This window comes from Protomyctophum parallelum (genome assembly GCF_964188405.1).
Source record: "Protomyctophum parallelum genome assembly, chromosome: 5".
NCBI classification, from domain to species: Eukaryota; Metazoa; Chordata; class Actinopteri; order Myctophiformes; family Myctophidae; genus Protomyctophum; species Protomyctophum parallelum.
The window spans coordinates 21,442,514-21,455,893 of record NC_139702.1 but is presented as its reverse complement, the minus strand read 5'-3'; the positions used below and the strand labels follow the sequence as shown (position 1 = coordinate 21,455,893).

General features: G+C 43.4%; 1 protein-coding gene across 1 annotated transcript in view; it reads left to right on the top strand.

Annotated features, from left to right (window-relative positions):
* The first annotated feature begins 1,736 nt into the window (after positions 1-1,736).
* Positions 1,737-13,380, top strand: part of card14 (caspase recruitment domain family, member 14) — a 23,248-nt gene continuing 11,604 nt past the window's right edge. Inside the window, exons 1-9 of the mRNA XM_083764364.1 lie at positions 1,737-2,027; positions 4,819-4,956; positions 5,059-5,384; positions 5,812-5,970; positions 7,236-7,355; positions 7,998-8,123; positions 9,719-9,871; positions 10,173-10,274; positions 10,786-10,895. Of these exons, the coding sequence (XP_083620490.1) occupies positions 1,793-2,027; positions 4,819-4,956; positions 5,059-5,384; positions 5,812-5,970; positions 7,236-7,355; positions 7,998-8,123; positions 9,719-9,871; positions 10,173-10,274; positions 10,786-10,895 (1,469 nt within the window). The 5' untranslated portion in view covers positions 1,737-1,792. The remainder of the gene's footprint in view (positions 2,028-4,818; positions 4,957-5,058; positions 5,385-5,811; positions 5,971-7,235; positions 7,356-7,997; positions 8,124-9,718; positions 9,872-10,172; positions 10,275-10,785; positions 10,896-13,380) is intronic.

Genomic DNA, 13,380 nt, shown 5'->3' with positions numbered 1-13,380 from the left:
AGAGAGAGAGAGAGAGAGAGAGAGAGAGAGAGAGAGAGAGGGAGGGAGAAGGAGAGGGAGAGGGAGAGAGAGGGAGATTTAGGGCGCGTTCGGAAATGCGCCGTGAACGCACTGGTGTGCTCTCTTGTCGTTCGTTTATTCAGTGCACTCAGTGCGTTGTCGTTCGAAAATCCAGTGCGCTGCACACCGGGTGTGCCGAGTGCACGCACTGAGCAACCCTACCCTGAGGGTAGGGTTGCTCAGTGTGAATGGTGTGTTGTAACTGGTCGTTCGTAAATAAGGCACACTGAACGCACTCTGTGACGTCACCGCCCACCACACTCAACAAACTGACCACATTCCCGGTGCGCATAGCCGAACGCGCCCATAGAGAGATACGGAGGGAGAGAGAGAGATCATAGGCGGCGGGTGCTTTTTACCTTTGGGTAGGCTACAGAATTGCGTTGGGGGGAGACTGTCGTTGGGGGGAGACTGTCGAGACTGTCGCCGCCGCGGATTTATTTATTTATTTCCCAAATGGTCTAAAAATTAGTTATTTTAGCATACTTTTACTTACTTTTACTTTTACTTTTACTAAATTCTACAAACTGTTAATAAATATTTCAATCAATCAATCAAAATGAATTAGCCTATACACAGACAACGACTGATCAGCCTATTTTTGACGATATGGGTCTTTTCTCGAGTCAGTGTGTAGCCTAGTCACTAGTCTGTGTAGGTTTAGGTCTCTTTGGTGAATTCTTGATCAGTGTTATTATGTCACGAGTCAAGAACAACTACCATGAAATTCTGACACGCTTTGATGTTGTGGACATCTGGCTAGGTGAAAACAAAAGAAACCCGATTAGCATTTGAGACTTTTAACACCTCTTGGACGGCCGGCGGAGTAGTCTCTCAAGACAGACTGTTGCCTCGCAGGGGAGGCGCTGTTTTCCCGAATATTTGACGATGGGATTCTCATATTGCCGGCGGAGAGGTCCAAAATGTTTGGAATTCCCAGAAAATATGTAATGCAAATGTAAAATGTCCACGAAAATCTTCATGGGGGCCTAAAGGGGCCCTGGGAGTCTTCATGGGGGCTGCGGCCCCGTGGCCCCCACAGACTCTACGTCGTTGGGCAGGCTATAGTACTAGTAGGCCTACTATAGGCGGTAACAGAAATGCGAAGCGGAGCTTTGTTTGCTGTCAGTGTCACTGTCATTAATTCAGCTTTTCCAAAGTTAAACAAAATAAACAGGATACTTTTTTGGTGCGGACTGTCTGAAAGTGCATAATCATTGTAATTACACAGTGTATGGCTAATAATACGACCTGTTTGTTTAGTCACATTCATAGGCTGCCGTGCACTGCACTTGTATTTCAGGTTTCGTCACACATGCTTGCTTTCGACGCGGCTGTCGCAGCAGGGCGTGGAGTCGGAGATGTGCATGATATGTCACGTGCACATTAATTTGACCCAGCCAGGGCTGCTGAAGTTTGATCTGGGAGTTGCTGTGTCGACTCGGGACAGCAATGATGTTCAACTTCAGACAGGACAGGAAAGCGTGCAGGTGAATTTGAGCATTTCCTCCGACAGTGAGTCCGACTATAGCAGTTTCAACAGGATACATTCTCTGAGAGGCCAACAACACACACACACACACACACACACACACACACACACACACACACACACACACACACACACACACACACACACACACACACACACACACACACACACACACACACACACACACACACACACACACACTCACACACACACACACACACACACACACACACACACAGAATGTCAGGGGAGTGTGGTCCAGGATTACCGGTAGGTGGTCCTGATCTGAAAGAGTTGTCCGACTACTGCGAGGAGGATTTATGGCAGCTGATCAACGACAACCGCCACCGGATCTCGCTGGGCGTGCGGCCGTGCAGGCTGATGCCCTACCTGAGGCAAGCCAGGGTGCTGACCGAGGTGGACGAGGACGAGATCCTCTCCAGCCATAACCTCACTAACCGCACCATGAGAACCAGTAAGGAAATAGCCTCCCTCATTTGTAGGTTCTGATTTAGCTGACAGTCCCTCTCTGACCTTTTAAGGTATAGGCTATTTTATCGATTGAGTCACCAACATATATGACATATATATATATATGTCACTTTAATATGGTGTAAAATTACATGGATTTTATCTTCATATCAGAAATTATCTTGTTTTCTTTCAGTAGACAGACACCCCCTATTTGTCAATTGTTTCATGTCCCCAATGGCCTTCAATGAAAGTGGACTTTAAGATATCACTATTAAAAATGTACAAAAATCCATAAATTATGCCATTCACATATAAATCTATCTGTGCTTTATTGCTGGTCATGTTTAGTTTTTGAATAAATAGATGACGAATCATTCAAATAGCATTATATATAGCTCTGTCCCCCACACTCAACCCTGTCACACAAGTCATTCTCCCCTCCATAACAATAATTAACTGGCCCTTTAGTGACATCACCAACAGGAAGTGGCTTTCTACAAGTCTTCTTCTGAAAATTATGTATGTTATTTCAACAATATATCTGATTTCTTAACCTCATGCATGCCATACTCTACCACTACTCTACACTATACTCTACCACAGGTAGAGTATAGTGTCCATCTTGAGTAAAAAATCACAACAACCCCATTGTCATTTTCAACCCCGGTACCATATTATTCTATATAAAAATGCATACAAATATTAATTGAATGCCTGAGATGGGAAATTATGTTTTTCTGATAGCTAAAGATGTCCTTAATATTGTGGGGTATTCAAAAAAGTTTAACCTTTCGGTCAAATTTTCCAAAAAATAAAAGGTCAAATCGTACCGGTTTCGTGGAATGACTCAGCTGGTAATAAAAAGAAAACTGCCTGAAAACGGTAGAAATATTATATTATGTTTTTTCTTAAACAAAACGTTTATTATTATTATTATTATTATTATTATTATTATTATTATTATTATTATTATTATTATTATTATTTTAGCATTTGTTTTCTTGTTTTTACATAAATAAACTATGACTGCAGTACACCACCTTTATAGAATAGGCCTACATGAAAACCATTATAAACAGAAAATAAAAGCTTTAGGCAAACAATTGCAATAGCCTGCAGTCGTGCCCAAATATTACAATTGTTCCACATTATTAACAGTTTCCAGATAATCCAAGCATAAACTACTATATCTGAAAGCAGACTTCCACAGGTTCGAAAGTGAATGGATTGCTCAGGAATTTGATTTCCATAGTAATAAAGAGGAAGTAATTTAGGGCGAAGCATGCTTGGAAATTACATAATCAACAACAAGAGGAACGAACAGTGCCTCTTCAACCTTCTTTCTACAGGAGGACAATGGAAAACAAGCCCTCCGTTTTTTTTAAATGATTATATAAAATATAATATATATATATCTTTGTCAACATGAAGGTTTATTTTCATGTCAAATGCCAAATATTTGTTCACTGACATCTAAAGCTAATGTGGATATTGATTAAGATTCTAGGTCTGGATTAGAGAGTCTAAATTTGTTTTAGTGCATCTTAACATCCCCCAATGTAAAGTGACTTTTATGGAGGTATCAAAAATGTGTTATACAATCTCTGATTAAGTGTGATACGGAATCATCTGTTGTGTGATCCTAAACAAATTAGAAGTGGTGACTTCAGTTGAATTAGTCATCTGTAAACAAGTGTGAGTTCTATAGAGATGACCACAGAGTTACACTGACACTACCATGTTCATCTTGTTTCCTACGTCATTAGCCAAACACAGATAATATTTTCACGAACCACAATTGGTATGTGACTGGAGTCATGACAGATGCAGAAGTAGATAAGACAGGATATGAATCGGAGAAGTGGTAGGCTATAAATTGTATGCTGGGCACACAGATATGTGAGAAAAAAGAAACCCATATCTATGATTACACAGATTAAGAGAGATTAAGTACAGTTATAATAATATGATACTGGGATGTGGGTCAAGCCTCATGCATATTTCAACAGTTAGGGCTATAGACGTTAATATGGTATTTGAAAGTCAAGCCAAGGATGCAGATCCTCCTCTGATTTGAATTGTAATGGATGGACAGCAATGCCCACTGAGGTCACAGCTATACGGTGACTTGGCAACATGCTGTACAGCGACACAACCGCTGCAGGTGTGAGTGTAGTCTGTAGTGTGTGAGTGTAGTGTAAAAGCATTTCAAAACACAGCAGCCTCTACGCAGCCATTACTCCGCAACAGTATTTTGCTTGTTGTTTCTGTATCACGGAAATTGAAACAAGCTTCGGCTTCTTTGTGTCTAATCCACGGTAGCGGTTTTGAATGGTGACACTATTGTGATTCTATAAAATAGCCAATAAAGTATTTCTTTCTATTCTATTCTATTTCTAAAGAATATTACTACAGTCAGCTTGAAGATGATGATAGTGTGCTTCATGCTTTGTCCACTTTTCTTACTGCTGATTGCTGAATGAGTGAATTCATTATGTAAGTCAATGTACAATTTACAATTTACAATTTAGGCATTTAGCAGACGCTCTTAATCCAGAGCGACTTACATTTAAGCAAGAACAAAAGCATGGGAATACATCACATAAAAGCATTTATCATGAAACATGCGTAAGCTAAGAAGGTAACAGTGGAATATCTATATGATGAAACTATACATACACTATACATAATAAACTATACATATTCACTACTATGCTATACATATGTACTATGGCGTGCTATGACTATATACAATACGTACCTTTGTTCAACTTTGCACTTCTCTTTCCCAGGCTACATGCTGGACCTCCTTGGTACCCAGGGAAGGAATGGCGCTGTGGCCCTATTGGAGGGCCTGATGATCCACTACCCAACCATCTACACCCAGGTCACAGGACGTACACCCAGCACAGAGCCCTCTCAATTCAGCGGTTGGTGGCTTAAAATCAAGGCCATACCCCAATTCTATTGGCAATTGGTCTATGCTGGATATGATTTTTACTAACGTCTTAACTGTGACATTGTGCTTCCAGGCCTAATAAAATACTCTGAGCTGACAGAGTATCTGATTAGGGCAGTAACAGGGATGCAGAAGGAGCTCCAGGAGGCTCGGAATGAGGCCGGTCAACTCTGCGCCCGCTCTGCCTCACTCGAGTCTGAGCTCAGCCAGCTGGTGGAGCAGGAGAAGGAGTGCAGAGACCTCCAGTCCGACTATGAGCGCATGAGGAAACACCTGGCCGCTGCACACCGCGACGTCACCAAGCTGAAAGACGAGAAGTGTGACGTGTACGTGCGCTACACGGCGGCCATCGAGGAGAAGTCGGCGGTGAACATCCGCAACCGTGACCTCAGCCTGCAGGTGAGAGTTCACGATGTTGCTCACTATGACTTTGTCCCAAGTGGAAGGTGGCATATGAAGGAAAAGAAGGAAGGCATCAAGGTCTTTCCCATTCTGAAGGCAGCAAATGTTGAAGTTCCATCACATTAATTCCCACTTACGTCGCTAGAAAGTAGAAACCCTGTAGTGGAAGGATAGTGGCTAATCACATCAGGCAGCGAGGATGTTGCCTTCTGTTTGTGATACAGGGCTTTGTTGCAGGAATGATGGTGATATTCGTGACAATAGCCATTTTGTTTCTGTGACAAGTTTATGTCATGCAACATAGCATGTTTGGTTGTGTGACTGAGATACTATATGAGACATTTTGAGATGGACAAGACAGCTGTTTTCCTTTTTTCTATCAGCTATGACAACTCTGCAGTGTTTGTTTTGTATGTGGTGGCAGGTGTATCAGCTCCAAACTGAGCTGCAAAAGGCCGAATCAGAAAGCAACTTCCAGAAGCGACGCTCACTGAGATGTGCCTCTCCTGCTGAGACTCAACAGTTACGGGAGGAAGTCAGCGCACTTCGTCGCCAGTTGCTGGAAGCTGAAAAATTCTCCCCGGTGAGAGAGAGAGAGAGAGAGAGAGAGAGAGGGGTGGGGTGGGGTGGTGATCATATTATTTTGGCCCTGTTCATCACAAACATTTTGGCCTAGATTCAATACCTATTGACACCAAACAAAAGAACTGTATGCACTCACGACTCACCACTTAAGCCAGGGACAGTGAAGGCGCGATGAGTGGATATCTTCTTTCAACAGGAACAATGAATAGTTCTCTGCCTGCATTTTCTTCAAACACCGTTTTTGCTTCAACCCCTACAGATTCTGTCCAAAACTCGCACAAATAGTTATAACTGGAGTCAGTTGATGAACAGGTATTTTTGATATTCCATATGGGATTGTCTATAAGTGGCTTCCAAAGTGATTCAATTTATCAGGGGGGGCAAAGGCAGCAAAACAGCAATATATAACTGCATTTACATAATTACAGTATACAACAATTAGTGAAGTGTTGATTTGAGAGCAAATTTTTGTCATATTTTAGTCACCTGAAAAAGTTTAACTTTTTGTCTAGTTTTAGTTGACTAAATATCATGAGAATTTAGTTGACTAAATCTACTATGTTTCTACTAACATACATTTTTGACAGGGCTTGATGCCATTGAAATGGCTGATTTTCAGTAGTCCCTCCCAAACATTTGTTGATGAAATTGTCAGTATATAGAGCACCGAAGTCCTGATGTCACTCGCTCATCCCCTCGATTCCCCTGGTTCACGGAAGTAATTTCTCTATGGAGAATAACATGGGCTCATCTTAAAATCATATAAACATTGTGGTCCAAAAATAAACAAGCTGTCTGTGCGTTATTGTCAGGGAGGTGTCTCTGTATCGTTTGCGACAGTCAGTCACTCATATATGATACTGTTTCTTGCGAATTTTTTATTAATTCAGTAGCAGTAACATTAGCGTTTTCTCTCAGTCAGTTGATTCTTCATATCCATATAATGAGTGAAACTGCCTGGATGACAGTTCTTATACAGTATGAGGCGATCTAAAATCCCCCTATGGGGATTACAATGCAAATAAAACATACTTAGTACATGTACATACACAGTACAATACATGTGTATTTGCGCCCTCTACCGATATTGACGTCAAACTTTTGTGCTCTATGTAGTCATAGTTTTAGTCATCATAGCTTAGTTTCTATTTAGTTTTCGTCAGTGAAATAAGGTAGTCGACGAATATCTTTCGTCATAGTTTTTAGTCAACGAAATCAACACTAATAATATTAATATATCTCCTCGTCTCTGTTTGTCCTCAGGCTCGTGAGGACATCCTGGTCCAGGACCTTGCTGAGGCATTGGATGGCCGGATGGAGCTCGCGGAGCAGCTGAAGTGTTATAGGGACGAGAGCGAACAGCTACTCAGAGAGAAAGAGGAGGTGTGTGTATTTCCACATCAGTTAGTAATATGAATTAAACACACGCTACAGTGCATGGTGTCACAATCAGTCCTGTTTGTTAGCTAGAATCGCTAGATCACTCGAGAATGACTGGGTGGAGTTTCCATGAAAGTCGGAAAAGATTATAATATGTTGCATCCCAAAGTTCAAATGTCAAAGTCACAATCAAGGTCAAGGTGTAACTTTCTTTTTTTTTAATAGTCAGAGAATGGTTGAGCGGATTTTCACAAAACGTAGGGGGAATTATCAGGACAGTAGGAGACTATACTCGAATGCTTGTCGCTTTGATCTGCGCCTTCATGTGTTGGTGTGTGCACATGCCTTCATGTGTTGGTGTGTGCACATACCCTGATGTTCTGCTCTTTGTGTTTGTTTATCCTTTTTCATGTGTTTTTATCCTGGTTGTGTGCCATCATGCCCGCCCGAATTTCCCTGTTGGATGACAAGGTTTACCTAGTCTTACACCGTTGCCGCCTGCTTGAAATAGCCGATCTACAAAGTCACGTTGTGACGTTGTACGTGCAGATCTGCTAGTAGTATGCAGTATTTGATGCGCTTCAATGGCATAAAACGAAGTAAAAATCAGGCTGTAATGGCATTTTTTGTTTGGTTTTCTGTTAGATCCTGGAGCAGAAGGAGCGTGTGAGTCTCCAGGTGGAGCAGCTGACGTTGGACTGTACCATGTACAAGCAGAAGAGTACCGTGATCCAGGCCCAGATGAGAGAGTTGCAAGCAGAGAGAGACCATGTGAGGAACTAATGACAGTGTCATCGCTAGATCTGTTACCATTAAACCATTAACCTGTTAAAACCGGAAAGCATCTGTATCAACCACTTTAACCATGAGCTTGTAGATCTGCTATTCAAATTAGCAGATCTACAAGCTCATAACACGTCCCTTCGTTCCGTGCTATGAGCTTGTAGATCTGATATTTTTGAAAAATCTTTAACATTTGTGCAAATCTTCAAATGAAGCAAATATGTTTAACTCAAATCTTTGCTACTGGGGTAGCCTAGAATCAAGACTGATTTGCTACGTTCATCTTTTTCTCACTTATTTGCTATACTCATTGTGGCCAGCTGGGCCCTATTTGACTCCTATTTCCATTACGTAGACATGTCAGTAAGTGACTTGAGTTTTACATGGGAAGAAACTGCGTGGGAAGTGACATTTCATTAACCTCTCCCCGACCTCTCCTTCTCCTGAGTCATCTGTCGGCAGCAGATTACAGCATGTCTTTTATCGGAGCACAGTTGAGATGTAAATGACGGCGTGTGTAGGGCTGTCACAATTACAAATTCAAGTTGACGATTAATTGTCACACAAATAATTGCAATTAATGATTTCATTGTTTCTTTTTTACTTTTAAACAAACAAAAGAAAATAATAGGACAATACATACAACAAAGAAACAAAACAATATATATATATTCTATTGATGATCATTATACATAAGTACCTCAAACAGGTGCATCCACTTCAGCACGTGAACAAAGTCCTACAAGTCCTGTATTTCTGTTTGCCTTTTAGGCTTCGTAATCACAAATTGCACAGGGCAGATATGACAAATAACTTAAATATACAAAGAAATCACTGACATATTGAATCATTTTTTTCTTCCCAAAAAAAAGAAGAACATACATAGCGGGAATAGTTGATCTACAAGCTTACTGGTATGTTGTAAGCTCGTGACATGTAAGCTTGTAGATCTGCTATATGCCTATTTTTGAAAAATGTATGGACATTTTTCAACATGTGGAGCTACGTGTTAGTCGCGTGAGGCTATTTGTGAGAGCATGAACATGTACAGATACATAAGGTTACAAGTTCACCAAGATTAGATTATTAGAGATCATTGGCTGTGTGTGAGATGAAGGAGGGGGTGAGCCGAGGGACCATGTCTTCTGGGGCCTCTTCGTGGTAAGATGTTTCCTATGGATGCTTCCTGTACACTGTGCCCTGCAGTACCAGAGAAACACAACAGCGCAAGGACACCTAACAGGCAGATAAATAAGCATGTATATTTGCAGACAGATTGATAAACATCGTACGTGTTTAGGCAACGTGGTTTGTACACTCAGCCTCTAATCAGCAGTAGGTGTTGGAAACTTAAAGGTCAGAAAGGTTAAGGTTTAGCAGATGCACATGTCAGTCCCTGCACAACGAGAACATGTTCCTATAGTCACGTAACTATGAGAAGTCACTTCATGCATTGGGTTATGATAAATTCATAACAACGATTATGCAAAAAGGAATTGCGATTATCTCATATAATTATGATTAGGCGATTCTGTAAGAATGGTGATAGGCCTGAGCGTGTGTTCCTGTGTTGTTGCGTCCAGGCTTACGTGTCCAGAGATGAAGCCCAGGCCCAGATAGCCCGGAGCCTGGCTGAGAAGGACACGCTGAGGGCTCATCTGGTAGAGCTCCAGGAGAGGATATTCACCCTGCGATCTCAACAGGGAACCCGCAGGGACCGCAGAGACACCGACGAGGTAATCCCCCCAGACACACACACACACACACACACACACACACACATACACACACACACAGACTGTATAGTGCTGGACGGGCCTCATTTACATAATCTTAACAGATTCTTTACCGGCAGAGATGAAATCCAAGACCACCTGAATAACCTGTCAGTGTTCATTTCTCAATAATGCCTCACTCTTCATTATCCCTGGACCTGTGTGTGTGTGTGTGTGTGTGTGTGTGTGTGTGTGTGTGTGTGTGTGTGTGTGTGTGTGTGTGTGTGTGTGTGCGCATGTGCGTGTGTGTGTGTGCATATAGGGGAGAGAAGTCAGCTGGGAGAACTCCAGCAGTGAGGACTCGCCCTGTACAACTGCTCCTCGACTCAGACTGCGCCGCATGCCGGCAATCAACCCTGCATCTGTACGTTTCTACAACTAGATGTCCATCCAACCAATATGGGGATTTGTCAGGGTACCCATTGCTGACATATGTCACTTTTATGCCCATATATGGAGATCCCGATGTCATCAGTATATGCTCATATATTAGAATGCCCATCTATGGACAATTGGACATATTGACAAGTGTGATTCTTTGGGTACCCTATGTTTTTGTTGTAAGGCACTTTCATTTGACAACATTTCATGTCGCCACACATAATGATATTATTTAACTGAACCTGATTGACACCTTCCTTTCTTGTTGTCATTTGCTAAAGCCATGGTGTGTGTGTGTGTGTGTGTGTGTGTGTGTGTGTGTGTGTGTGTGTGTGTGTGTGTGTGTGTGTGTGTGTGTGTGTGTGTGTGTGTGTGTGTGTGTGTGTGTGTGTGTGTGTGTGTGTGTGTGTGTATGTGCGTGCGTGCGTCCGTGCGTGCGTGCGTGCATGTGTGCGTGCGTGCTTGTGCGTGCATGGGCATGTGTGTCTTTCCAGTGTGATGATGCTGCACCAGAGAGAATTGATTCGTTCCGTTCATACACTGCAGACCCTCCATGTACAGAGTCGCTTCGCAGACGAGACGAAACGCTATATGAAGATAGCAGGTGTGCATGTTGTTATTGCGTGCTTTCAGCAATTACTTAATCAAGGCAAGACAAGTCAAGTTTATTTGTATAGCACATTTCAACGACAAGACATTTCAAAGTGATTTACACAAAACATTAAGACACAAAGGGCAAAAGAAACACATAAAAGGACATTTGAATACAATGCAATTAATATAACGAAAATAAGTAAAAAACGAAACAAAAACAAAATGGCAGCCTATTATTGTGTGCATGACTAGCTTTAATCAATTATCAAGACTTAACTGGGATGAAAATATACAAAGAGACAATGAAACACAAGTGGAAAAGAATGGGAAAAGTTTAATATCACATGCTTTTACAGAGTTGATTCAAGGATAATAATAATAATAATCTATTTATACAAGTGAGAAGTTGTACCCAACACATGGCAAGAAACCCAACGCCACAACAGCTACGTCACTATTGCAACACCCACAACACCATCTTACACACTACACTCACACACACTCACACGGCAGTGACGTCACACACTTACCCTTCGCAGTGTTGCAACGCTATCTCCTCCTATCGCGCCGAGCGCCAACACTGAACACCACCCGCCAAACAATGCCACCAAAGATGCCACCAAAGATGGCTCCCTTCCACACTCACGCCGGCAATGCATTTGTTTACTACAGACATTATCGCCCCAAGCACCCACACCCCCGGAACACTGTTGCCCTTTCACCACGCTAAATTCGCCAGGTCTATGCAAGTGAGCACAAATTACATGTGAGAAAATTCATTCACAAGCCCCCAAATGCCATTCAAATGCCATTCAACACACACTACGACTCGCTTACAATTCGCGAACCTGGCAACTACTACTCCGTCTTTTAATTGGCTACTAGCTCTCGGCCTGTGCTGCTCTGATCTCCGAGTCTCCCTGACAGTCCTGTCCACTGTCCGGACTCCGCAGGAGAAAAAAACAAGGAAGGAGAGGAATTTTCGCCTCATGATTTTGCTTATTCCTTCTAAATCTCTGTAGATAAAATATCGCTCACTCAGTGAATCTCTTAACATTGTTCTTTGACAGTAGTTGGTTTGTGCCAAACTATTACAATTACACCGTTCGAATTTGCCATGCTGAGCACAGGTGCTCATTTTCAGCAACGCCCTGCACATCGAAACACACACACACACACACACACACACACACACACACACACACACACACACACACACACAAAATGTCATGTCAAAGGTACCTCTGGACGCCACACCTCTGATGGGTGGGGTTTAGTCTTAAGGGGTGTGTTTCTTTCACCCACTGTGTAATACAATAAATGGACGGTAGGTGGCAGTAGTACAGAGGCCAGAGCAACTATAAGACAAACGCACATGGAATGGGAAATAGAGGGGGGGAAATGGAAATGGTAGGGTTTTTATTTTTGGTATTTGACTTTGCTACTGATGATTGTACGCAACAACAAGTATTGCATTGTGTGTTTGAGCTGACAGGCCCTTTTTGATGTAAAATCAATCAAGTCATCTCAGGTCATCTCAAGCGGCAGATGCAAAAATCGTTTTTTATATTAAAATTATATATATTTTTAGGGCCATGTCATGTGGTCTACCTGCAAAGCCTTTGTGATCTATACTGGTAGATCCTGATCTACCTTTTGGGCACCGCTTAACGTCAGATCAGCGGTTTTGTCGGCCAGCGCCAAAAATGCTCCCCGACAGCATAATCGGAGCAAATACCGGGCAGTGTGTATGAGCCATAACGTGTTGACTACACCAGTGGTTCCCAAAGTGGGTTTTTCTTCTTTTTATTTTTTTGAAGGGGCTAGTGAATCATGGTGTGTGTGTGTGATATGAAATGTCCAGTACCTCCCCAGTGCCTCCCCAAGTGCCACCCCAGTGTCTGCCCTGCAGTGTCTGCCCAGTGTCTGCCCAGTGCCTCCCCAGTGTCCGCCATGGTGCCTCCCCAGTGTCTGCCCAGTGGCTCCCCAGTACCTCCCCAGTGTCCCCTGAGTGCCTCCCCAGTGTCTCCCCAGTGCCTCCCCAATGTCTCCCCAGTGGCTGCAGTTTCTCCCCAGTGCCTCCCCAGTGCCTTCCCAGTGCCTCCCCAGTGTCCCCTCAGTGCTTCCCCAGTGCCTCCCCAGTGTCCCCCTGAGTGCCTCCCCAGTGCCTCCCCAGTGTCCCCCCAGTGTCCCCCTGAGTGCCTCCCGAGTGTCTCCCCAGTGTCCCCCTGAGTGCCTCCCCAGTGTCTCCCCAGTGTCTCCCCAGTGCCTTCCCAGTGTCTCCCCAGTGTCCCCTCAGTGCCTTCCCAGTGCCTCCCCAGTGTCCCCTCAGTGCCTTCCCAGTGCCTCCCCAGTGTCCCCTCAGTGCCTTCCCAGTGCCTCCCCAGTGTCCCCCTGAGTGCCTCCCCAGTGCCCAGCCGAGTGCCTCCCCAGTGCCTCCCTGAGTGCCTCCCCAGTGCCTCCCCAGTGTCCCCCTGAGTGCCTCCCCATGCTCC